Source organism: Carcharodon carcharias (genome assembly GCF_017639515.1).
Source record: "Carcharodon carcharias isolate sCarCar2 chromosome 27 unlocalized genomic scaffold, sCarCar2.pri SUPER_27_unloc_1, whole genome shotgun sequence".
Taxonomy (NCBI): domain Eukaryota; kingdom Metazoa; phylum Chordata; class Chondrichthyes; order Lamniformes; family Lamnidae; genus Carcharodon; species Carcharodon carcharias.
In genome coordinates, this window is record NW_024470624.1 from 7,106,904 (window position 1) to 7,131,858 (window position 24,955).

General features: G+C 54.5%; 1 protein-coding gene across 2 annotated transcripts in view; it reads left to right on the plus strand.

Annotated features, from left to right (window-relative positions):
• The window catches only part of LOC121273656 (rho guanine nucleotide exchange factor 40-like), a 231,445-nt gene that overhangs the window by 205,043 nt on the left and 1,447 nt on the right, over positions 1–24,955 (plus strand). For both annotated transcript variants that reach the window (XM_041180801.1, XM_041180802.1), the window contains 3 exons: positions 14,530–14,707; positions 15,229–15,336; positions 24,934–24,951. In XM_041180801.1, coding sequence (XP_041036735.1) covers positions 14,530–14,707; positions 15,229–15,336; positions 24,934–24,951 — 304 coding nt within the window. The remainder of the gene's footprint in view (positions 1–14,529; positions 14,708–15,228; positions 15,337–24,933; positions 24,952–24,955) is intronic.

The following is a 24,955-nucleotide window of genomic DNA, read 5'->3' on the forward strand; positions in this document are numbered from 1 at the left end:
CACACTGTCACTCAGTAACCCCTCTCTCCCCGGCACCCTGTGTTACTGACTGTATCTGTACTGATGTTAATCCAGCTCCCTCACACTGTCATTCAGTAACCCCTCTCCTCCCAGCACCATGTTATTGACTGTATCTGTATTGATGTTAATCCAGCTCCCTCACACTGACACTCAGTAACCCCTCTCTCCCCAGCGCCCTGTGTTACTGACTGCATCTGTACTGATGTTAATCCAGCTCCCTCACACTGTTACTCAGTAACCCCTCTCCCCTCAGCACCCTTTGTTACTGACAGTATCTGTACTGATGTTAATCCAGCTCCTTCACACTGTCACTCAGTAACCTCTCTCCTCCAGCACCATGTTACTGACTGTATCTGTACTGATGTTAATCCAGCTCCCTCACACTGTCACTCAGTAACCCCTCACCCTCCAGCACCCTGTGTTACTGACTGTATCTGTACTGATGTTAATCCAGCTCCTTCACACTGTCACTCAGTAACCCCTCTCCCCCCAGCACCCTGTGTTACTGACGGTATCTGTACTGATGTTAATCCAGCTCCCTCACACTATCACTCAGTAACCCCTCTCCCCCCAGCACCCTGTGTTACTGACAGTATCTGTACTGATGTTAATCCAGCTCCCTCACTCTATCACTCAGTAACCCCTCTGCCCCCAGCACCCTGTGTTACTGACAGTATCTGTACTGATGTTAATCCAGCTCCCTCACACTGTCACTTAGTAACCCCTCTCCCCCCCGCACCCTGTGTTACTGACTGCATCTGTACTGATGTTAATCCAGCTCCCTCACACTGTCACTTAGTAACCCCTCTCCCCCCAGCACCCTGAGTTAATGACTTTATCTGTACTGATGTTAATCCAGCTCCTTCACACTGTCACTCAGTAACCCCTCTCCCCCCAACATCCTGTGTTACTGAATGTATCTGTACTGATGTTAATCGAGCTCCCTCACACTGTCCCTCAGTAACCCCTCTCCCCTCCAGCTCACTGTGTTGCTGACTGTACCTGTACTGATGTTAATCCAGCTCCCTCACACTGTCACTCAGTAACCCCTCTCCCCCCAGCGCCCTGTGTTACTGACTGTATCTGTACTGATGTTAATCCAGCTCCCTCACACTGTCACTCAGTAACCCCTCTCCCCTCAGCACCCTGTGTTACTGACTGTACCTGTACTGATGTTAATCCAGCTCCCTCACACTGTCATTCAGTAATCCCTCTCCTCCCCAGCACCATGTTATTGACTGTATCTGTATTGATGTTAATCCAGCTCCCTCACACTGACACTCAGTAACCCCTCTCTCCCCAGCGCCCTGTGTTACTGACAGTATCTGTACTGATGTTAATCCAGCTCCTTCACACTGTCACTCAGTAACCCCGCTCCCCCCAGCACCCTGTGTTACTGACTGTATCTGTACTGATGTTAATCCAGCTCCCTCACACTGTCACTCAGTAAACCCTCTACCCCCAGCACCCTGAGTTACTGACTGTATCTGTACTGATGTTAATCCAGCTCCTTCACACTGTCACTCAGTAACCTCTCTCCTCCAGCACCATGTTACTGACTGTATCTGTACTGATGTTAATCCAGCTCCCTCACACTGTCACTCAGTAACCCCTCACCCTCCAGCACCCTGTGTTACTGACTGTATCTGTACTGATGTTAATCCAGCTCCCTCACACTATCACTCAGTAACCCCTCTCTCCCCAGCACCCTGTGTTACTGACAGTATCTGTACTGATGTTAATCCAGCTCCCTCACTCTATCACTCAGTAACCCCTCTGCCCCCAGCACCCTGTGTTACTGACAGTATCTGTACTGATGTTAATCCAGCTCCCTCACACTGTCACTCAGTAACCCCTCTCCCCCCCACACCCTGTGTTACTGACTGCATCTGTACTGATGTTAATCCAGCTCCCTCACTCTGTCACTTAGTAACCCCTCTCCCCCCAGCACCCTGAGTTAATGACTTTATCTGTACTGATGTTAATCCAGCTCCTTCACACTGTCACTCAGTAACCCCTCTCCCCCCAACATCCTGTGTTACTGACTGTATCTGTACTGATGTTAATCGAGCTCCCTCACACTGTCCCTCAGTAACCCCTCTCCCCTCCATCTCACTGTGTTGCTGACTGTACCTGTACTGATGTTAATCCAGCTCCCTCACACTGTCACTCAGTAACCCCTCTCCCTCCCAGCACCCTGTGTTACTGACTGTATCTGTACTGTTAATCCAGCTCCCTCACACTGTCAGTCAGCAACCCCTCTCCCCCCAGCACCCTGTGTTACTGACTGTATCTGTACTGATGTTAATCCAGCTCCCTCACACTGTCACTCAGTAACCCCTCTCCCCCCCAGCACCCTGTGTTACTGACTGTATCTGTACTGATGTTAACCCAGTTCCCTCACACTTACTCAGTAACCTCTCTCCTCCAGCACCATGTTACTGACTGTATCTGTACTGATGTTAATCCAGCTCCCTCACACTGTCACTCAGTAACCCCTCTCCCCCCAGCACCCTGTGTTACTGACTGTATCTGTACTGATGTTAATCCAGCTCCCTCACACTGTCACTCAGTAACCCCTCCCCCAGCACCCTGTGTTACAGACTGTATCTGTACTGATGTTAATCCAGCTCCCTCACACTGTCACTCAGTAACCCCTCTCCACCCAGTGCCCTGTGTTACTGACTGTATCTGTACTGATGTTAATCGAGCTCCCTCACACTGTTACTCAGTAACCCCTCTCCCCCCCAGCACCCTGTGTTACTGATTGTATCTGTACTGATGTTAATCCAGCTCCTTCACACTGTCACTCAGTAACCCCTCTCCCCCCCAGCACCCTGTGTTACTGACTGTATCTGTACTGATGTTAACCCAGTTCCCTCACACTTACTCAGTAACCTCTCTCCTCCAGCACCATGTTACTGACTGTATCTGTACTGATGTTAATCCAGCTCCCTCACACTGTCACTCAGTAACCCCTCTCCCCCCAGCACCCTGTGTTACTGACTGTATCTGTACTGATGTTAATCCAGCTCCCTCACACTGTCACTCAGTAACCCCTCCCCCAGCACCCTGTGTTACAGACTGTATCTGTACTGATGTTAATCCAGCTCCCTCACACTGTCACTCAGTAACCCCTCTCCACCCAGTGCCCTGTGTTACTGACTGTATCTGTACTGATGTTAATCGAGCTCCCTCACACTGTTACTCAGTAACCCCTCTCCCCCCCAGCACCCTGTGTTACTGACTGTATCTGTACTGATGTTAATCCAGCTCCTTCACACTGTCACTCAGTAACCCCGCGCCCCCCAGCACCCTGTGTTACTGACTGTATCTGTACTGATGTTAATCCAGCTCCCTCACACTGTCACTCAGTAACCTCTCTCCTCCAGCACCATGTTACTGACTGTATCTGTACTGATGTTAATCCAGCTCCCTCACACTGTCACTCAGTAACCCCTCACCCTCCAGCACCCTGTGTTACTGACTGTATCTGTACTGATGTTAATCCAGCTCCCTCACACTATCACTCAGTAACCCCTCTCTCCCCAGCACCCTGTGTTACTGACAGTATCTGTACTGATGTTAATCCAGCTCCCTCACTCTATCACTCAGTAACCCCTCTGCCCCCAGCACCCTGTGTTACTGACAGTATCTGTACTGATGTTAATCCAGCTCCCTCACACTGTCACTCAGTAACCCCTCTCCCCCCCACACCCTGTGTTACTGACTGCATCTGTACTGATGTTAATCCAGCTCCCTCACTCTGTCACTTAGTAACCCCTCTCCCCCCAGCACCCTGAGTTAATGACTTTATCTGTACTGATGTTAATCCAGCTCCTTCACACTGTCACTCAGTAACCCCTCTCCCCCCAACATCCTGTGTTACTGACTGTATCTGTACTGATGTTAATCGAGCTCCCTCACACTGTCCCTCAGTAACCCCTCTCCCCTCCAGCTCACTGTGTTGCTGACTGTACCTGTACTGATGTTAATCCAGCTCCCTCACACTGTCACTCAGTAACCCCTCTCCCTCCCAGCACCCTGTGTTACTGACTGTATCTGTACTGTTAATCCAGCTCCCTCACACTGTCAGTCAGCAACCCCTCTCCCCCCAGCACCCTGTGTTACTGACTGTATCTGTACTGATGTTAATCGAGCTCCCTCACACTGTCACTCAGTAACCCCTCTCCCCCCCAGCACCCTGTGTTACTGACTGTATCTGTACTGATGTTAACCCAGTTCCCTCACACTTACTCAGTAACCTCTCTCCTCCAGCACCATGTTACTGACTGTATCTGTACTGATGTTAATCCAGCTCCCTCACACTGTCACTCAGTAACCCCTCTCCCCCCAGCACCCTGTGTTACTGACTGTATCTGTACTGATGTTAATCCAGCTCCCTCACACTGTCACTCAGTAACCCCTCCCCCAGCACCCTGTGTTACAGACTGTATCTGTACTGATGTTAATCCAGCTCCCTCACACTGTCACTCAGTAACCCCTCTCCACCCAGTGCCCTGTGTTACTGACTGTATCTGTACTGATGTTAATCGAGCTCCCTCACACTGTTACTCAGTAACCCCTCTCCCCCCCAGCACCCTGTGTTACTGACTGTATCTGTACTGATGTTAATCCAGCTCCTTCACACTGTCACTCAGTAACCCCGCGCCCCCCAGCACCCTGTGTTATTGACTGTATCTGTACTGATGTTAATCTAGCTCCCTCACACTGTCACTCAGTAACCCCTCTACCCCCAGCACCCTGAGTTACTGACTGTATCTGTACTGATGTTAATCCAGCTCCTTCACACTGTCACTCAGTAACCTCTCTCCTCCAGCACCATGTTACTGACTGTATCTGTACTGATGTTAATCCAGCTCCCTCACACTGTCACTCAGTAACCCCTCACCCTCCAGCACCCTGTGTTACTGACTGTATCTGTACTGATGTTAATCCAGCTCCCTCACACTATCACTCAGTAACCCCTCTGCCCCCAGCACCCTGTGTTACTGACAGTATCTGTACTGATGTTAATCCAGCTCCCTCACACTGTCACTTAGTAACCCCTCTCCCCCCCGCACCCTGTGTTACTGACTGCATCTGTACTGATGTTAATCCAGCTCCCTCACTCTGTCACTTAGTAACCTCTCTCCCCCCAGCACCCTGAGTTAATGACTTTATCTGTACTGATGTTAATCCAGCTCCTTCACACTGTCACTCAGTAACCCCTCTCCCCCCAAAATCCTGTGTTACTGACTGTATCTGTACTGATGTTAATCGAGCTCCCTCACACTGTCCCTCAGTAACCCCTCTCCCCTCCAGCTCACTGTGTTGCTGACTGTACCTGTACTGATGTTAATCCAGCTCCCTCACACTGTCACTCAGTAACCCCTCTCCCTCCCAGCACCCTGTGTTACTGACTGTATCTGTACTGTTAATCCAGCTCCCTCACACTGTCAGTCAGCAACCCCTCTCCCCCCAGCACCCTGTGTTACTGAGTGTATCTGTACTGATGTTAATCCAGCTCCCTCACACTGTCACTCAGTAACCCCTCTCTCCCCGGCACCCTGTGTTACTGACTGTATCTGTACTGATGTTAATCCAGCTCCCTCACACTGTCATTCAGTAATCCCTCTCCTCCCCAGCACCATGTTATTGACTGTATCTGTATTGATGTTAATCCAGCTCCCTCACACTGACACTCAGTAACCCCTCTCTCCCCAGCGCCCTGTGTTACTGACAGTATCTATACTGATGTTAATCCAGCTCCTTCACACTGTCACTCAGTAACCCCGCTCCCCCCAGCACCCTGTGTTACTGACTGTATCTGTACTGATGTTAATCCAGCTCCCTCACACTGTCACTCAGTAACCCCTCTACCCCCAGCACCCTGAGTTACTGACTGTATCTGTACTGATGTTAATCCAGCTCCTTCACACTGTCACTCAGTAACCTCTCTCCTCCAGCACCATGTTACTGACTGTATCTGTACTGATGTTAATCCAGCTCCCTCACACTGTCACTCAGTAACCCCTCACCCTCCAGCACCCTGTGTTACTGACTGTATCTGTACTGATGTTAATCCAGCTCCCTCACTCTATCACTCAGTAACCCCTCTGCCCCCAGCACCCTGTGTTACTGACAGTATCTGTACTGATGTTAATCCAGCTCCCTCACACTGTCACTTAGTAACCCCTCTCCCCCCCGCACCCTGTGTTACTGACTGCATCTGTACTGATGTTAATCCAGCTCCCTCACTCTGTCACTTAGTAACCCCTCTCCCCCCAGCACCCTGAGTTAATGACTTTATCTGTACTGATGTTAATCCAGCTCCTTCACACTGTCACTCAGTAACCCCTCTCCCCCCAACATCCTGTGTTACTGACTGTATCTGTACTGATGTTAATCGAGCTCCCTCACACTGTCCCTCAGTAACCCCTCTCCCCTCCAGCTCACTGTGTTGCTGACTGTACCTGTACTGATGTTAATCCAGCTCCCTCACACTGTCACTCAGTAACCCCTCTCCCTCCCAGCACCCTGTGTTACTGACTGTATCTGTACTGTTAATCCAGCTCCCTCACACTGTCAGTCAGCAACCCCTCTCCCCCCAGCACCCTGTGTTACTGACTGTATCTGTACTGATGTTAATCCAGCTCCCTCACACTGTCACTCAGTAACCCCTCTCCCCCCCAGCACCCTGTGTTACTGACTGTATCTGTACTGATGTTAACCCAGTTCCCTCACACTTACTCAGTAACCTCTCTCCTCCAGCACCATGTTACTGACTGTATCTGTACTGATGTTAATCCAGCTCCCTCACACTGTCACTCAGTAACCCCTCTCCCCCCAGCACCCTGTGTTACTGACTGTATCTGTACTGATGTTAATCCAGCTCCCTCACACTGTCACTCAGTAACCCCTCCCCCAGCACCCTGTGTTACAGACTGTATCTGTACTGATGTTAATCCAGCTCCCTCACATTGTCACTCAGTAACCCCTCTCCACCCAGTGCCCTGTGTTACTGACTGTATCTGTACTGATGTTAATCGAGCTCCCTCACACTGTTACTCAGTAACCCCTCTCCCCCCCAGCACCCTGTGTTACTGAGTGTATCTGTACTGATGTTAATCGAGCTCCCTCACACTGTTACTCAGTAACCCCTCTCTCCCCGGCACCCTGTGTTACTGACTGTATCTGTACTGATGTTAATCCAGCTCCCTCACACTGTCATTCAGTAACCCCTCTCCTCCCAGCACCATGTTATTGACTGTATCTGTATTGATGTTAATCCAGCTCCCTCACACTGACACTCAGTAACCCCTCTCTCCCCAGCGCCCTGTGTTACTGACTGCATCTGTACTGATGTTAATCCAGCTCCCTCACACTGTCACTTAGTAACCCCTCTCCCCCCCGCACCCTGTGTTACTGACTGCATCTGTACTGATGTTAATCCAGCTCCCTCACTCTGTCACTTAGTAACCTCTCTCCCCCCAGCACCCTGAGTTAATGACTTTATCTGTACTGATGTTAATCCAGCTCCTTCACACTGTCACTCAGTAACCCCTCTCCCCCCAACATCCTGTGTTACTGACTGTATCTGTACTGATGTTAATCGAGCTCCCTCACACTGTCCCTCAGTAACCCCTCTCCCCTCCAGCTCACTGTGTTGCTGACTGTACCTGTACTGATGTTAATCCAGCTCCCTCACACTGTCACTCAGTAACCCCTCTCCCTCCCAGCACCCTGTGTTACTGACTGTATCTGTACTGTTAATCCAGCTCCCTCACACTGTCAGTCAGCAACCCCTCTCCCCCCAGCACCCTGTGTTACTGACTGTATCTGTACTGATGTTAATCCAGCTCCCTCACACTGTCACTCAGTAACCCCTCTCCCCCCAGCACCCTGTGTTACTGACTGTATCTGTACTGATGTTAATCCAGCTCCCTCACACTGTCACTCAGTAACCCCTCCCCCAGCACCATGTTACTGACTGTATCTGTACTGATGTTAATCCAGCTCCCTCACACTGTCACTCAGTAACCCCTCTCCCCCAGCACCCTGTGTTACAGACTGTATCTGTACTGATGTTAATCGAGCTCCCTCACACTGTTACTCAGTAACCCCTCTCCCCCCCAGCACCATGTGTTACTGAGTGTATCTGTACTAATGTTAATCGAGCTCCCTCACACTGTTACTCAGTAACCCCTCTCCCCCCCAGCACCCTGTGTTACTGAGTGTATCTGTACTGATGTTAATCCAGCTCCCTCACACTGTCACTCAGTAACCCCTCTCTCCCCGGCACCCTGTGTTACTGACTGTATCTGTACTGATGTTAATCCAGCTCCCTCACACTGTCATTCAGTAACCCCTCTCCTCCCAGCACCATGTTATTGACTGTATCTGTATTGATGTTAATCCAGCTCCCTCACACTGACACTCAGTAACCCCTCTCTCCCCAGCGCCCTGTGTTACTGACTGCATCTGTACTGATGTTAATCCAGCTCCCTCACACTGACACTCAGTAACCCCTCTCTCCCCAGCGCCCTGTGTTACTGACTGCATCTGTACTGATGTTAATCCAGCTCCCTCACACTGTCACTCAGTAACCCCTCTCCCCTCAGCACCCTTTGTTACTGACAGTATCTGTACTGATGTTAATCCAGCTCCTTCACACTGTCACTCAGTAACCTCTCTCCTCCAGCACCATGTTACTGACTGTATCTGTACTGATGTTAATCCAGCTCCCTCACACTGTCACTCAGTAACCCCTCACCCTCCAGCACCCTGTGTTACTGACTGTATCTGTACTGATGTTAATCCAGCTCCTTCACACTGTCACTCAGTAACCCCTCTCCCCCCAGCACCCTGTGTTACTGACGGTATCTGTACTGATGTTAATCCAGCTCCCTCACACTATCACTCAGTAACCCCTCTCCCCCCAGCACCCTGTGTTACTGACAGTATCTGTACTGATGTTAATCCAGCTCCCTCACTCTATCACTCAGTAACCCCTCTGCCCCCAGCACCCTGTGTTACTGACAGTATCTGTACTGATGTTAATCCAGCTCCCTCACACTGTCACTTAGTAACCCCTCTCCCCCCCGCACCCTGTGTTACTGACTGCATCTGTACTGATGTTAATCCAGCTCCCTCACACTGTCACTTAGTAACCCCTCTCCCCCCAGCACCCTGAGTTAATGACTTTATCTGTACTGATGTTAATCCAGCTCCTTCACACTGTCACTCAGTAACCCCTCTCCCCCCAACATCCTGTGTTACTGAATGTATCTGTACTGATGTTAATCGAGCTCCCTCACACTGTCCCTCAGTAACCCCTCTCCCCTCCAGCTCACTGTGTTGCTGACTGTACCTGTACTGATGTTAATCCAGCTCCCTCACACTGTCACTCAGTAACCCCTCTCCCCCCAGCGCCCTGTGTTACTGACTGTATCTGTACTGATGTTAATCCAGCTCCCTCACACTGTCACTCAGTAACCCCTCTCCCCTCAGCACCCTGTGTTACTGACTGTACCTGTACTGATGTTAATCCAGCTCCCTCACACTGTCACTCAGTAACCCCTCTCTCCCCGGCACCCTGTGTTACTGACTGTATCTGTACTGATGTTAATCCAGCTCCCTCACACTGTCATTCAGTAATCCCTCTCCTCCCCAGCACCATGTTATTGACTGTATCTGTATTGATGTTAATCCAGCTCCCTCACACTGACACTCAGTAACCCCTCTCTCCCCAGCGCCCTGTGTTACTGACAGTATCTGTACTGATGTTAATCCAGCTCCTTCACACTGTCACTCAGTAACCCCGCTCCCCCCAGCACCCTGTGTTACTGACTGTATCTGTACTGATGTTAATCCAGCTCCCTCACACTGTCACTCAGTAACCCCTCTACCCCCAGCACCCTGAGTTACTGACTGTATCTGTACTGATGTTAATCCAGCTCCTTCACACTGTCACTCAGTCACCTCTCTCCTCCAGCACCATGTTACTGACTGTATCTGTACTGATGTTAATCCAGCTCCCTCACACTGTCACTCAGTAACCCCTCACCCTCCAGCACCCTGTGTTACTGACTGTATCTGTACTGATGTTAATCCAGCTCCCTCACACTATCACTCAGTAACCCCTCTCTCCCCAGCACCCTGTGTTACTGACAGTATCTGTACTGATGTTAATCCAGCTCCCTCACTCTATCACTCAGTAACCCCTCTGCCCCCAGCACCCTGTGTTACTGACAGTATCTGTACTGATGTTAATCCAGCTCCCTCACACTGTCACTTAGTAACCCCTCTCCCCCCCGCACCCTGTGTTACTGACTGCATCTGTACTGATGTTAATCCAGCTCCCTCACTCTGTCACTTAGTAACCCCTCTCCCCCCAGCACCCTGAGTTAATGACTTTATCTGTACTGATGTTAATCCAGCTCCTTCACACTGTCACTCAGTAACCCCTCTCCCCCCAACATCCTGTGTTACTGACTGTATCTGTACTGATGTTAATCGAGCTCCCTCACACTGTCCCTCAGTAACCCCTCTCCCCTCCAGCTCACTGTGTTGCTGACTGTACCTGTACTGATGTTAATCCAGCTCCCTCACACTGTCACTCAGTAACCCCTCTCCCTCCCAGCACCCTGTGTTACTGACTGTATCTGTACTGTTAATCCAGCTCCCTCACACTGTCAGTCAGCAACCCCTCTCCCCCCAGCACCCTGTGTTACTGACTGTATCTGTACTGATGTTAATCCAGCTCCCTCACACTGTCACTCAGTAACCCCTCTCCCCCCCAGCACCCTGTGTTACTGACTGTATCTGTACTGATGTTAACCCAGTTCCCTCACACTTACTCAGTAACCTCTCTCCTCCAGCACCATGTTACTGACTGTATCTGTACTGATGTTAATCCAGCTCCCTCACACTGTCACTCAGTAACCCCTCTCCCCCCAGCACCCTGTGTTACTAACTGTATCTGTACTGATGTTAATCCAGCTCCCTCACACTGTCACTCAGTAACCCCTCCCCCAGCACCCTGTGTTACAGACTGTATCTGTACTGATGTTAATCCAGCTCCCTCACACTGTCACTCAGTAACCCCTCTCCACCCAGTGCCCTGTGTTACTGACTGTATCTGTACTGATGTTAATCGAGCTCCCTCACACTGTTACTCAGTAACCCCTCTCCCCCCCAGCACCCTGTGTTACTGACTGTATCTGTACTGATGTTAATCCAGCTCCCTCACACTGTCACTCAGTAACCCCTCTCCGCCCAGCACCCTGTGTTACTGACTGTATCTGTACTGATGTTAATCGAGCTCCCTCACACTGTTACTCAGTAACCCCTCTCCCCCCCAGCACCCTGTGTTACTGAGTGTATCTGTACTGATGTTAATCCAGCTCCCTCACACTGTCACTCAGTAACCCCTCTCTCCCCGGCACCCTGTGTTACTGACTGTATCTGTACTGATGTTAATCCAGCTCCCTCACACTGTCATTCAGTAACCCCTCTCCTCCCAGCACCATGTTATTGACTGTATCTGTATTGATGTTAATCCAGCTCCCTCACACTGACACTCAGTAACCCCTCTCTCCCCAGCGCCCTGTGTTACTGACTGCATCTGTACTGATGTTAATCCAGCTCCCTCACACTGTCACTCAGTAACCCCTCTCCCCTCAGCACCCTTTGTTACTGACAGTATCTGTACTGATGTTAATCCAGCTCCTTCACACTGTCACTCAGTAACCTCTCTCCCCCCCAACACCCTGTGTTACTGAGTGTATCTGTACTGATGTTAATCGAGCTCCCTCACACTGTCACTCAGTAACCCCTCTCCCCTCAGCACCCTGTGTTACTGACTGTATCTGTACTGATGTTAACCCAGCTCCCTCACACTGTCACTCAGTAACCTCTCTCCTCCAGCACCATGTTACTGACTGTATCTGTACTGATGTTAATCCAGCTCCCTCACACTGTCACTCAGTAACCCCTCACCCTCCAGCACCCTGTGTTACTGACTGTATCTGTACTGATGTTAATCCAGCTCCTTCACACTGTCACTCAGTAACCCCTCCCCCCAGCACCCTGTGTTACTGACGGTATCTGTACTGATGTTAATCTTGCTCCCTCACACTATCACTCAGTAACCCCTCTCCCCCCAGCACCCTGTGTTACTGACAGTATCTGTACTGATGTTAATCCAGCTCCCTCACACTATCACTCAGTAACCCCTCTGCCCCCAGCACCCTGTGTTACTGACAGTATCTGTACTGATGTTAATCCAGCTCCCTCACACTGTCACTTAGTAACCCCTCTCCCCCCCCCGCCCCCTGTGTTACTGACTGCATCTGTACTGATGTTAATCCAGCTCCCTCACACTGTCACTTAGTAACCCCTCTCCCCCCAGCACCCTGAGTTAATGACTTTATCTGTACTGATGTTAATCCAGCTCCTTCACACTGTCACTCAGTAACCCCTCTCCCCCCAACATCCTGTGTTACTGAATGTATCTGTACTGATGTTAATCGAGCTCCCTCACACTGTCGCTCAGTAACCCCTCTCCCCTCCAGCTCACTGTGTTGCTGACTGTACCTGTACTGATGTTAATCCAGCTCCCTCACACTGTCACTCAGTAACCCCTCTCCCTCCCAGCACCCTGTGTTACTGACTGTATCTGTACTGATGTTAATCGAGCTCCCTCACACTGTTACTCAGTAACCCCTCTCCCCCCCAGCACCCTGTGTTACTGAGTGTATCTGTACTGATGTTAATCCAGCTCCCTCACACTGTCACTCAGTAACCCCTCTCTCCCCGGCACCCTGTGTTACTGACTGTATCTGTACTGATGTTAATCCAGCTCCCTCACACTGTCATTCAGTAACCCCTCTCCTCCCAGCACCATGTTATTGACTGTATCTGTATTGATGTTGATCCAGCTCCCTCACACTGACACTCAGTAACCCCTCTCTCCCCAGCGCCCTGTGTTACTGACTGCATCTGTACTGATGTTAATCCAGCTCCCTCACACTGTCACTCAGTAACCCCTCTCCCCTCAGCACCCTTTGTTGCTGACAGTATCTGTACTGATGTTAATCCAGCTCCTTCACACTGTCACTCAGTAACCTCTCTCCCCCCCAACACCCTGTGTTACTGAGTGTATCTGTACTGATGTTAATCGAGCTCCCTCACACTGTTACTCAGTAACCCCTCTCCCCCCAGCACCCTGAGTTACTGACTGTATCTGTACTGATGTTAATCCAGCTCCCTCACACCGTCACTCAGTAACCTCTCACCCCCCAGCACCCTGTGTCACTGACTGTATCTGTACTGATGTTAATCCAGCTCCCTCACACTGTCACTCAGTAACCCCTCCCCCCAGCACCGTGTTACTGACTGCATCTGTACTGATGTTAATCCAGCTCCCTCACACTGTCACTCAGTAACCCTCTCCCCCCAGCACCCTGAGTTACTGACTTTATCTGTACTGATGTTAATCCAGCTCCTTCACACTGTCACTCAGTAACCCCTCTCCCCCCAGCACCCTGTGTTACTGACTGTATCTGTACTGATGTTAATCGAGCTCCCTCACACTGTCCCTCAGTAACCCCTCTCCCCCCAGCTCCCTGTGTTACAGACTGTATCTGTACTGATGTTAATCCAGCTCCCTCACACTGTCACTCAGTAACCCCTCTCCCCCCAGCACCTTTTGTTACTGACTGTTTCTGTACTGATGTTAATCCAGCTCCCTCACTCTGTCACTCAGTAACCCCTCTCCCCCCAGCACCCTGTGTTACTGACTGTATCTGTACTGATGTTAATCCAGCTCCCTCACACTGTCACTCAGTAACCCCTCTCCCCCCCAGCACCCTGTGTTGCTCCCAGCTTCTGGGAGTCAGGAGGTGAGTTACCCGCCGCAGGATTCGCAGCCTCTGACCTGCTCTCGTAGCCACGATATTGATATGGCTGGTCCAGTTCAGTTTCTGGTCAATGCCATGGAGAGCAGTGATATGATCAGACGACATGATGACCTCTATTATCTAACCAATTTCTCTCTCTCCTCTCCACCTCTTTCTCTCTCTCTCTCCCTCCCCATCTCTCTCTCTCTCCATCTCTCTCTTTTCCCTCTCTCTCGCTCTCTCTTTCTATCTCTCTCTCTCTTCCCCTCCCCCTCTCTCTCACTCTCTCTCCCTCTCGCCCTCTCTTTCCATCTCTCTCTCTCTCTCCCTTCTCCTCTCTCTCTTCCTCTCCCTCTCTCTCCATCTCTCTCTCCATCTCCATCTCTCTCTCCATCTCCATCTCTCTCTCTCTCTCTCTCTCTCCATCTCTCTCTCTCTCTCCATCTCCATCTCTCTCTCTCTCCATCTCTCTCTCTCTCTCTCTCTCCATCTCTCTCTCTCTCCATCTCTCTCTCTCTCCATCTCTCTCTCTTCCTTTCCCTCTCTCTCTCTCTCTCCCTTTCCCTCCATCCATCTCTCTCTCTCTCCCCTCCTGCTGCCTCAGACGGCGGATGTGGGGCTGACGGAGAACATCGGTGACACCGGCCTGCGCTTCGAGCTCTGGTTCCGACGCAGGCAGTCGCACGAGGCCTACGTCTTCCAGGCCGAGTCGGCGGACGTCAAGCAGGCGTGGACACGAGACATCGCCCAGATCCTGTGGAGGCAGGCCTCGCGGAATAAAGGTGAGGGGGGGGAGCGGGGGGGTGCGAGAGGCTGGCGGCGTACAGGGTGAGCCGCAGGGAGCGGGACCGTGTCGGCATTCCAGCGACGGCGGGCCTCGCCCATCGAAGGCCGCCAGCTGGCACTCGGGTGACCTGAGACACTGTGCGCGCATCGGGGACCCCCCCACTAGAGGGCGAGACTGTCGGTGCCTTAACCACGCCGCCCCACCACCACCTCCCTCGTCGGCCATCAGACAGACAAACAGAGGGAGAGCTTCGTCCCTCCCCCCACCCCCCCTCCACCAATCCACTCGGGGCTTGAATTCAATCCCAGGCTCCCTCAGATCGGGGGAGGGATCGGTCGTTCTGAATTGACAGAGATCGCGCCGCTCCCGCCCCACCCCCACTTCACAAACCCGATCTCTCCCCGCAACCCCCCCCCCATACCCCCTCCACGCGCCGTTGCCTTCTTTCCGCTCGTCGTGCCGGTCCGGGTTCCCCCGAGAGACATTCCGGAAACCGGCGTCTTTCCCTCTTTCCAGAGATGCGGCTGCGGGAGATGGTTTCCATGGGAATGGGGAGCAAGCTGTTCCTGGACGTGCCGTGCCCCGCCGACCAGACCGCCACCGGCCGCGCCGAGAGCGGCGGAGGTAAGAGAGCGGGGATGCCTGCCCTGAGGGGCCTGGGTCCGTCGTCTGACTGCCGAAGTTGGGATGGTTACGCTTCAGTTGCACGGGGGTGGGGGGGGTGGGCGGTGCGGTGAAACCACACCTGGAGCATGGTGCACGGTGTCGGCTCTCCTTATTTTGAGGAAGGATGTCAATGCGTTGGAAGCCGTACAGAGGAGGTTGACCAGACTCATACCAGGGATGGGCAGCCTGTCGTATGTGGGAAGGTTGGACAGGCTGGGCTTGTATCCGCTGGAGTTTAGAAGAGTGAGAGGCGACTCGACTGAAACCTTTAAGATCCTGAGGGGTCTTGACAGGGTGAATGTGGAGAGAATGTTTCCTCTTGTGGGAGAATCTAGAGCGAGGAGGGGGGGGTCAAGGTATAAAAATAAGGGGGTCGCCCATTTAGGACGGAGACGAGGAAAAATTTTCTCTCAGAGGGCGGCGAGTCTTTGGAAATCTCTTCCTCGAAAGGCGGTGGGAGCAGAGTCTTGATAAGCGAGATAGATTGTTGGTAAGCAAGGTGGGTGAAATGTTATCGGGGGGGGTGGGGGGGGGGGGGTGCGGGTGGGGAAGCCAAAATCCCCAGCACCGGCCTCCGGCGTGGCAGCTTCACCAGGGCGGGGCGTGGAATCCAGCCCAGTACGTTTGGAAGGCTGGTTAACCTCCGAGGGCACTCGTTAAGTTTGGGGGTTGGTGGGGGGGGGGAGTGGGGGGGGCGGGGTGGAGGAGTGGGGGGGGGGAGGTGATGATGGCGGGTGGGCTCTGACCTTTAACAGGAGGCACTTGGGCTGCACGCGCCGGTCTGGGGCGGAACAACCAGCGGGCAGCCCTGGGAACTACACCCCACCCCACCCCCTCCCCCAGGAAATCTGCTGGGCCCCATGAAAGGGTGAATGTCGTAGAGCGGGGGTTAGGGCGAGGGGGAGGGGGCGTGGCTATACGAAATTGAGTAATAATTCAAAATAAAACGTTAAAAAGGAAAGTAAAGGGCAAAGGTGTGTGTGTGTGTCTGTGTATGTCTATGTATGTGTGTCTAAGTATGTGTGTGTGTGTATGTGCCTGTGTTGTGTGTGCATGTGTGTCTGTGTGCCTTTGTTTGTCTGTGTGTGTGTTTTTGTTTGTGTGTGCGCCTTTGTGTGTCTGTGTGTGCGCCTTTGTCTGTGCGCACCTTTGTGTGCCTGTGTTGTGTGTATGTGTGTCTGTACCTTTGTGTGTCTGTGTGTGTGCTTTTGTGTGTCTGTGTGTGTGCCTGTGTGTGCTTTTGTGAGTGTGTGTGTGCCTTTGTGTGTGTGTGTGTTCATGTGTGTCTTTGTGTGTGCGTGTGCCTTTGTGTCTGTGTGTGTGCTTTTGTGTTTGTTTGTCAGTGTGTGTGTCTGTGTGTGTGTGCCTTTGTGCGTCTGTGTGTGTGTGTCTGTGCCTTTGGGTCTGTGTGTGTGTCTGTGTGCTTTTATGTGTCTGTGCCTTTGTGTGTTGGTGTGTGTGTCTGTGTATGCCTTTGTGCGTCTGTGTCTGTCGTGTGTGTGTGCCTTTGTGTGTCTTGTGTGTGTGCATGTGTGTGTCTGTGTGTGTGCCTTTGTTTGTGTCCGTGTATGTCTTTGTGTGTTTGTGTCTGTGTGTGTATATCTGTGTTTGTGTGTGTCTGTGTGAGTGTGTCTGTGTGCGTGTCTGTGCTTGTGTGCGTGTGCCTGTGTGTGGTGTGTGCTTTAAGACTGGGATCAGGATACAATCTACAAGCCCTCAATCCAATCATCCCCTCCAACCAGCGTGAGGCTGGATTTGGTCCCAGATGGTGAGAGGTCAGTGTCTGACCCACTGACGGCCACCCACCCACCCCCTCTCCACCAACAACTGAGTCCACCCCACCCCCTTCAAAGAGAGAGAGAGAGAGAAGGAGAGAGAGAGAGACGAGGCCTTCAGCTGGCCCCCACCCACACACTCCACCTCCCCCCCTATTACCCCGCCATTCCGGGCTGGATTTGACTCCGGGTCCTGGAGGAGGCGTTCGTTGGGACTTTGGCTCGGGGGAGCCCGTCAAAACGCTGGAATGTTCCGATCCTCAACCCCATTCCCACCTCCCCCACCCCACCCGGAACCACCACCCTCCCTCACCAACCCCACTCTCCCCAACCCCTCGCCCTCGCCAAGTCTCTGTTTCCTGCCGCCGGCGAGCTGACCTCGCTTTTAAGTAAACAGCGGGCGGCGGGGAGAGACAGAGAGGAAGCCGCACTGTGAAAGTGGACGTTTCCTCTCGGTGAGGAGGGTCACTGACAGCCGGCCCACAACACCCCCCCACCCCGCTCCCGCCAGCCAGCACTCCCAGCAGCATGTGTTTCTTAAAGGGCCGCCACCCAGCAGGAGGTTTCTGACCGTTCCACCTTTGTTTATTTATTCAATCATGTTTAGCCGGAGGTGGGGGGAGGGGGGGTGCCACCGGGGACAGGGGGGTTGCGGTGTGTAGGTTTAGGCAGACTGCCAGCCTTTACCCTCCCTCGCGCGTCCTCTGGACCCAAGTCGGCTCTTTTAGCTGCGATACCCCATCACAACCCTCCTCCGAGCCCCCACCCCCACCCGCCCCCGTCAAATCCGGCATCTCCGCACCTCCACCTCTCCCCCCACCCCCCGCTCCCCCAACGCCCCGGCCTTCCCGGGGGTGGGGGAGGGAGGTGGGCGGTACCGCGAACCCCGGCAATAAACACCGGCCGACACCTCCCCCCCGCTGCCGCCATGAAGTACCCCTCACCCCCCCGACCCACAACTTACCCCTCACCCCCCCGACCCACAACGTACCCCTCACCCCCCCAAACACAACGTACCCCTCACCCCCCAACCCACAACGTACCCCTCACCCCCCCAAACACAACGTACCCCTCACCCCCCCGACCCACAACGTACCCCTCACCCCCCCGACCCACAACGTACCCCTCACCCCCCCAAACAGAACGTACACCTCACCCCCCCCCAAACACAACGTACCCCTCACCCCCCCGACCCACAACGTACCCCTCACCCCCCGACCCACAACGTACCCCTCACCCCCCGACCCACAGCGTACCCCTCACCCCCCCAAACACAACGTACTCCTCACCCCCCCAACCACAACGTACCCCTTAACCCCCCACCACCCTCCCGACCCATAACGTACCCCTCACCCCTCACCACAATGTACCCCTCACCCCCCGACCGACAACATACCCCTCACCCCCCACCCACAGCGTACCCCTCACCTCCCCACCACCCTCCCGACCCATAACGTACCCCTCACCCCCCAACCACAATGTACCCCTCAACCCCCCACCACCCTCCCGACCCATAACGTACCCCTCACCCCCCCCAACCACAACGTACCCCTCACCCCCAACCCACAATGTACCCCTCACCCCCCACCCACAACGTACCCCTCACCCCACCCCCCCACCCACAATGTACCCATTACCCCACCCCCCCGACCCACAACGTACCCCTCACCCTGACCCACAACATACCCCTCACATCCGACCCATAACGTAACCCTTACCCCCGACCCACAACGTACCCCTCACCCCCAACCCACAACGTACCCCTCACCCCCACCCCCCGACCCACAATGTACCTCTCACCCCCCCGACCCACAATGTACCTCTCACCCCCCCGACCCACAATGTACCCCTCACCCCACCCCCCGACCCACAATGTACCCCTCACACCCGACCCACAATGTACCCCTCACCCCCAACCCACAATGTACCCCTCACCCCAAACCCACAACGTACCCCTCACCCCCAACCCACAACGTACCCCTCACCCCCAACCCACAACGTACCCCTCACCCCCAACCCACAACGTACCCCTCACCCCCAACCCACAACGTACCCCTCACCCCCAACCCACAACGTACCCCTCACCCCCAACCCACAACGTACCCCTCACCCCCAACCCACAACGTACCCCTCACCCCCAACCCACAACGTACCCCTCACCCCCAACCCACAACGTACCCCTCACCCCCAACCCACAACGTACCCCTCACCCCCAACCCACAACGTACCCCTCACCCCCAACCCACAACGTACCCCTCACCCCCAACCCACAACGTACCCCTCACCCCCAACCCACAACGTACCCCTCACCCCCAACCCACAACGTACCCCTCACCCCCAACCCACAACGTACCCCTCACCCCCAACCCACAACGTACCCCTCACCCCCAACCCACAACGTACCCCTCACCCCCAACCCACAACGTACCCCTCACCCCCAACCCACAACATACCCCTCACCCCTCCCCCCACCCCCCTGGCCCACAACGTACCCCTCACCCCCACCACCACCCCGACCCACAATGTACCCATCACCCCCCCACCACCCCCGACCCACAACGTATCCCTCACACCCCCCACAACTCCCCGACTCACAACGTACCCCTCACCCCCAACCCACAACGTACCCCTCACCCCCAACCCACAACGTACCCCTCACCCCCAACCCACAACGTACCCCTCACCCCCAACCCACAACGTACCCCTCACCCCCAACCCACAACGTACCCCTCACCCCCAACCCACAACGTACCCCTCCCCCCCAACCCACAACGTACCCCTCCCCCCCAACCCACAACGTACCCCTCCCCCCCAACCCACAACGTACCCCTCACCCCCAACCCACAACGTACCCCTCACCCCCAACCCACAACGTACCCCTCACCCCCCACCACCACTCCCCGACCCACAACGTACCCCTCATTCCCCCACCACCCCCCGACCCACAATGTACCCCTACCCCCCCACCACTCCCCGACCCACAATGTACCCCTAGCCCCCCACCACTCCCCGACCCACAACGTACCCCTCACCCACAAGCACAACGTACCCCTCACCTCCCCACCACCCACCCGACCCACAACGTACCCCTCATCCCCCACCCACAACGTACCCCTCACCCCCCCACCACCCCCCCGACCCACAACGTACCCCTCATCCCCCACACCACCCCCCCAACCCACAATGTACCCCTCACCCACAACGTACCCCTCACCCCCCCACCCACAATGTACCCCTCACCCTCCCGACCCACAACGTACCCCTCACCCCCCCACCACCCCAGACCCACAACGTATCCCTCACCCCCCCACCACCCCCAACCCACAACGTACCCCTCACCCCCCACCCACAACGTACCCCTCACCCCCCCACCGTGTGGCGGGAGGTGGGGGGGGGGGGAGGTCTGGAGTCACGTGTAGGCCAGGCTGGGTAAGGTTGGCAGATTTCCCCCTTCCCTGAAGGGGAACATGAGTGAACCAGATGGGATTTCTTTTATGACCATCGATGATGGTTGTCACAGTCCCTGTGACTGAAACTGGCTTCATGATTCCAGGTTTTATGAATTGATTGAATTGAAATTCCACCGGCTGCTCCCCACCACCCCCCCCCCCCACTCCCAAGAACATTAGCCCGGGGCCTCTGGATTACCCGCGCAGCGACCTGATCATGACTGTACGCTATCGTCTCCCTGCAATTGTTAAATAACGACTAAAAATAGGAGGTTATGCTTCCCCACCCCCTTTCGCCGAGGTGCCGGAATACGAAGGGTGGGGCGGTGGGGGTTTTGGATGTTACACTTCAGCTGTACACATCTCTGGTCAGACCCCTTCTGGGGGAACTGCCTTCAGTTCCGGGCCCTCCCCACCCACCACCTCAGGAAGGATATATCAGCCTCTGAGTGGTGGCAGGGTGGGGTGAGTGGTGGAGAGCAAAGCAGATTCACCACGACGATCCGGAAGCTAAAAGGGTCAAATTATCAGGAGTGTCTGTGCGTGTGTGCCTGTGCTTATGCGTGTGTGCCTGTGCGCACATACGTGTATGCACGTGTCTGTGTGTGTGCCTGTGTCTGTGCATGTGTGCCTGTGTGCATGTGTCTGTGCATGTGTGCCTGTGCGTATGCGCGTGCCTGTGCGCGCATGCGTGTATGCACATGCCTGTGTGCCTGTCTGTGCACGTGTCTGTGCGCGCATGCATGTATGCACGTGTCTGTGTGCGCACATGTGCCTGTGCGCGTGTGTCTGTGTTCATGTGCCTGTGAGTATGCGCGTGTGCCTGTTTGCGTGTCTGTGCGCGTCTGTCTGTGCGCATGTGTGTGCGCCTGTGTGTGCGCGCGCATGTGTGTATGCGCGTGTCTGTGTGTGTGCATGTGCGCGTGTGCGTGTGCACGTGTCTGTGCGTATGCACGTGTGCCTGTGCGTGTGTGTGTGTGTGCGCGGGCGTGTGTGTGTGTGTGCACACGCAGATTGGGCTGGCATTGCCTTGAGTGTGGAAGACTAAGGGGCAATCTGATCGGGGCGTTTATGAATTACACGAAAGGGCTTGACAGGGCAGGTACAAACTAGTTCCTCCGGCAAGAGAGTCCAGGTTGAGAGAGCTAGTCCGTTTGTGTGTGTGTGTGGTGGGGGGGTGGGGGGGGTGGCGGTGAAGTTAGGAAGCACCTCCTTGCATAAAAAAGGGTGGTGGAAACCTCAAACTACGTTTGCCCAAGAAGGCGACTGAGGCTGAAAGGGGGTGCGGCGATGGTGAATCGAGAATTTTGATCGGATCTTCGTCGAGTTATGGCATTGAGTGGGGGGGCTACGGGGCCTATAGCTGGAGTCCAGAGGCCATGGGCCCATTGAAAGCTCGAAGGGCTGAATGGCCTCCTCCTCCTCCCATGTTCTCCGATGGGCCCAGCCTCTGCCGCCGCAGTTCAATCGCTGTCCACCGAGTGGCAATGTTGCCTCCCTCCCACGAGGAGGTTCACCAATCGGCAGCTGATGGCGGGGTGGGAGGGGGAGGTGGCTCCATCTGCTGGCAACGGCCTGGCACTACAAGGTGGGTGGGCTCTTTCTGCCCTATGTGGGGGGGGGGGGGGGCGGGCTCAGTGTCAGTCGACGCCCACCCCGATTTTCAAGTGCCCCTTGAAGGGACACTCGCCAACTAACATAGAAACGTAGAAAATAGGAGCAGGAGGAGGCCATTCTGCACATCGAGGCTGCTCTGCCATTCGGGGCGATCATGGCTGATCATCCATTTCGATGCCTTTCCCTCCCCCCTCCCCCTGCTGCACACCCACCCCCCCACACTACCATATCCCTCTACCTCACTGCTACTCATAAACCTGTCAATCTCAACTTTAAACATACCCAAGCGACCGAGCTTCCACAGCCCGCTGGGGTAGAGAATCCCAAACATTCATGACCCTCCCAAAATAATTCCTCCTCCTCCTCGGTCCCAAGTATCTTCCCCCCCATCCCCCTTATTTTCAAATTGCGTTCCCTGGTTCTAGAGCCCCCCCCACTCAACCAAGGAGGGGAACCATCTGACCTGCATCGACCCCCTGCCTGTCCCTTTAAGTCCTTTTTGTAGGTTCTGATGAGGTCACACATGAGTCATCGAGGTTCACAGCGCAGAGCAAGGCCCTTCGGCCCATCGAGGCTGCGCCGGTCAAATGAGCACCTCCCTATTTTAGTCCCATTTTCCAGCGCAAGGCCCACAGCCTCGTCTGCCGCGGCATGGCGAGCGCCCATCCAAACACTTCTTCGACGTTACGATGGGTTCCTGCTTCTACCGCCCTTTCCAGGCGGCGAGTTCCAGATCCCCACCACCCTCTGGGTGGGAAAAACTCTTCCCGCATCCCCTCGCAACCTCCTGCCCCTCACCTCTCACCCTTCGAAACTCTACAGGCCCAGTTTTCCCCCATCGCAACCCCCCCACCGGACCCCCCCCCACCCCCCCCAATCCCCAACTACCCCGTCCCATCACTCTCCATAGGATAGTACCCCTGCCCCAACCCGGCCATTTTGACTATTACTCCACAGAAGGAGGATAGTCGGCCCAACTCTCCCCCCCACCGACTCTTCAAGAGGACTGTCCAGTAGGGGGCGCCCACCGCTCCCTGCCCGCACCGGCCCGCTAGAGCGATTTCCCCTTCGAGCGTCCGTCCCATTCCCTTTCCACCGGGCCCGTTCCCTGGGGATGGAGGGCACCGGTCCTGGGCGGGGAGATCAGCGGGCGGGGGTGGAATGTATATAGGAAGGATGTGATTGCACTGGAGGGGGTGCAGAGGAGATTCACCAGGATGTTGCCTGGGATGAAACATTTAAGTTATGAAGAGAGGTTGGATAGACTTGGGTTGTTTTCGTTGGAGCAGAGAAGACTGAGGGGTGACCTGATCGAGGTGTACAAGATTATGAGGGGCATGGACAGAGTGGATAGGGAACAGCTGTTCCTCTTCATTGAAGGGTCAGTCACAAGGGAATGGGGGGTGCATAAGGTCAAGGTGAGGGGCAGAAGGTTTAGGGGGGATGTGAGGAGAAACTTTTTTACCCAGAGGGTGGTGACGGTCTGGAATGCACTGCCTGGGAGGGTGGTGGAGGCGAGTTGCCTCACATCCTTTAAAAAGTACCTGGATGAGCACTCGGCACGTCCTAACATTCAAGGTTATGGGACCGAGCGCTGGTAAATGGGGTTAGGTAGGTCGGTCAGGTGTTTCTCACGTTTCGTGCAGACTCTTCTGCACCGTATGAGATACTGAGGGGGGAGAGGGTGGGGGGGTGGGGGGTTAAGATCGAGCCTGCGTTCTCTTAGCCTTTCAAAGGACAAGAGGTGTCCCCGGAAGCTTTAAAGGGAACGGATGGGGAGGGGGGTGTATGGCAGTCGAAGCGGGTCAGGCGTTGACGCTGCGGCAGCTTCCGCCGCTTCCCCTTCGGGCACACGAGCCAGGCTGGGAGCCGGTGGGTGAGGCCGCTCGGCAGCCCCCCCTCCCCCACTCCGGCCTGCCCCGCTGTTCAATAAGACAGCGGCCGCTCTGCCCCCCACCCCCCAACCACCACCCCGCCCACATTCGCTTATCACGAATCTGTCTTGCTCCGCCTGAAAAATATGCGATGTAAGCCTCCTTTAAACTTTGTCTTCGCTTTTACAGCCAACCCTAATTTTAGGGGCTGTGTTTATTTTATCCCTCACTTTGTTAATCTGGTTTATTTGGCCGACTCTAAAGGAGTTAAAAATAGTCGAAGGCTCCGCTCCCACCGCCTTTCGGGGAAGAGGGTTCCCAAGACTCGACCCCCGCCCTCCGAGAGAAAATATTTCTCCTTGTCTCCATCCTAAAAGGGCGATCACCACCCCCCCACGCCCCTGCTTCCTTGTTTTAAACAGCGGTGGTGGGGGGGGGGTGCTAAATGGGGCCAGCTCCTTGCTCCTAATTCGTACGTATGCGCGCGAGGGGGTGGGGTGGGGTAACTCCTTTAGAGTCAGCAAAATAAACCAGGTTAACAAAGTGAGGGATAAAATAAACACAGCCCCTAAAATTAGGGTTGGCTCTAAAACCGAAGACAAAGTTTAAAGGAGGCTTACATGGCATATTTTTCAGGCGGAACGAGACAGATTCGTGATAAGCGAATGTGGGCAAGGGCTGGTGGTTGGGGGGGGGGGCAGGAATGTGGGTTCGAGGTCAGAAACAGATTGGGGTAGGGGTGGTGAGAAGGAGGGTGGTAGAGCCGGGGTGGGGGGGGCAGGGAGGGTGGTCTGATTGAAGTCAACCCGGTTGACCCCCTTTTGTTTTAAACGCACACAGGAGACGTGATGTCTGAGTGAGT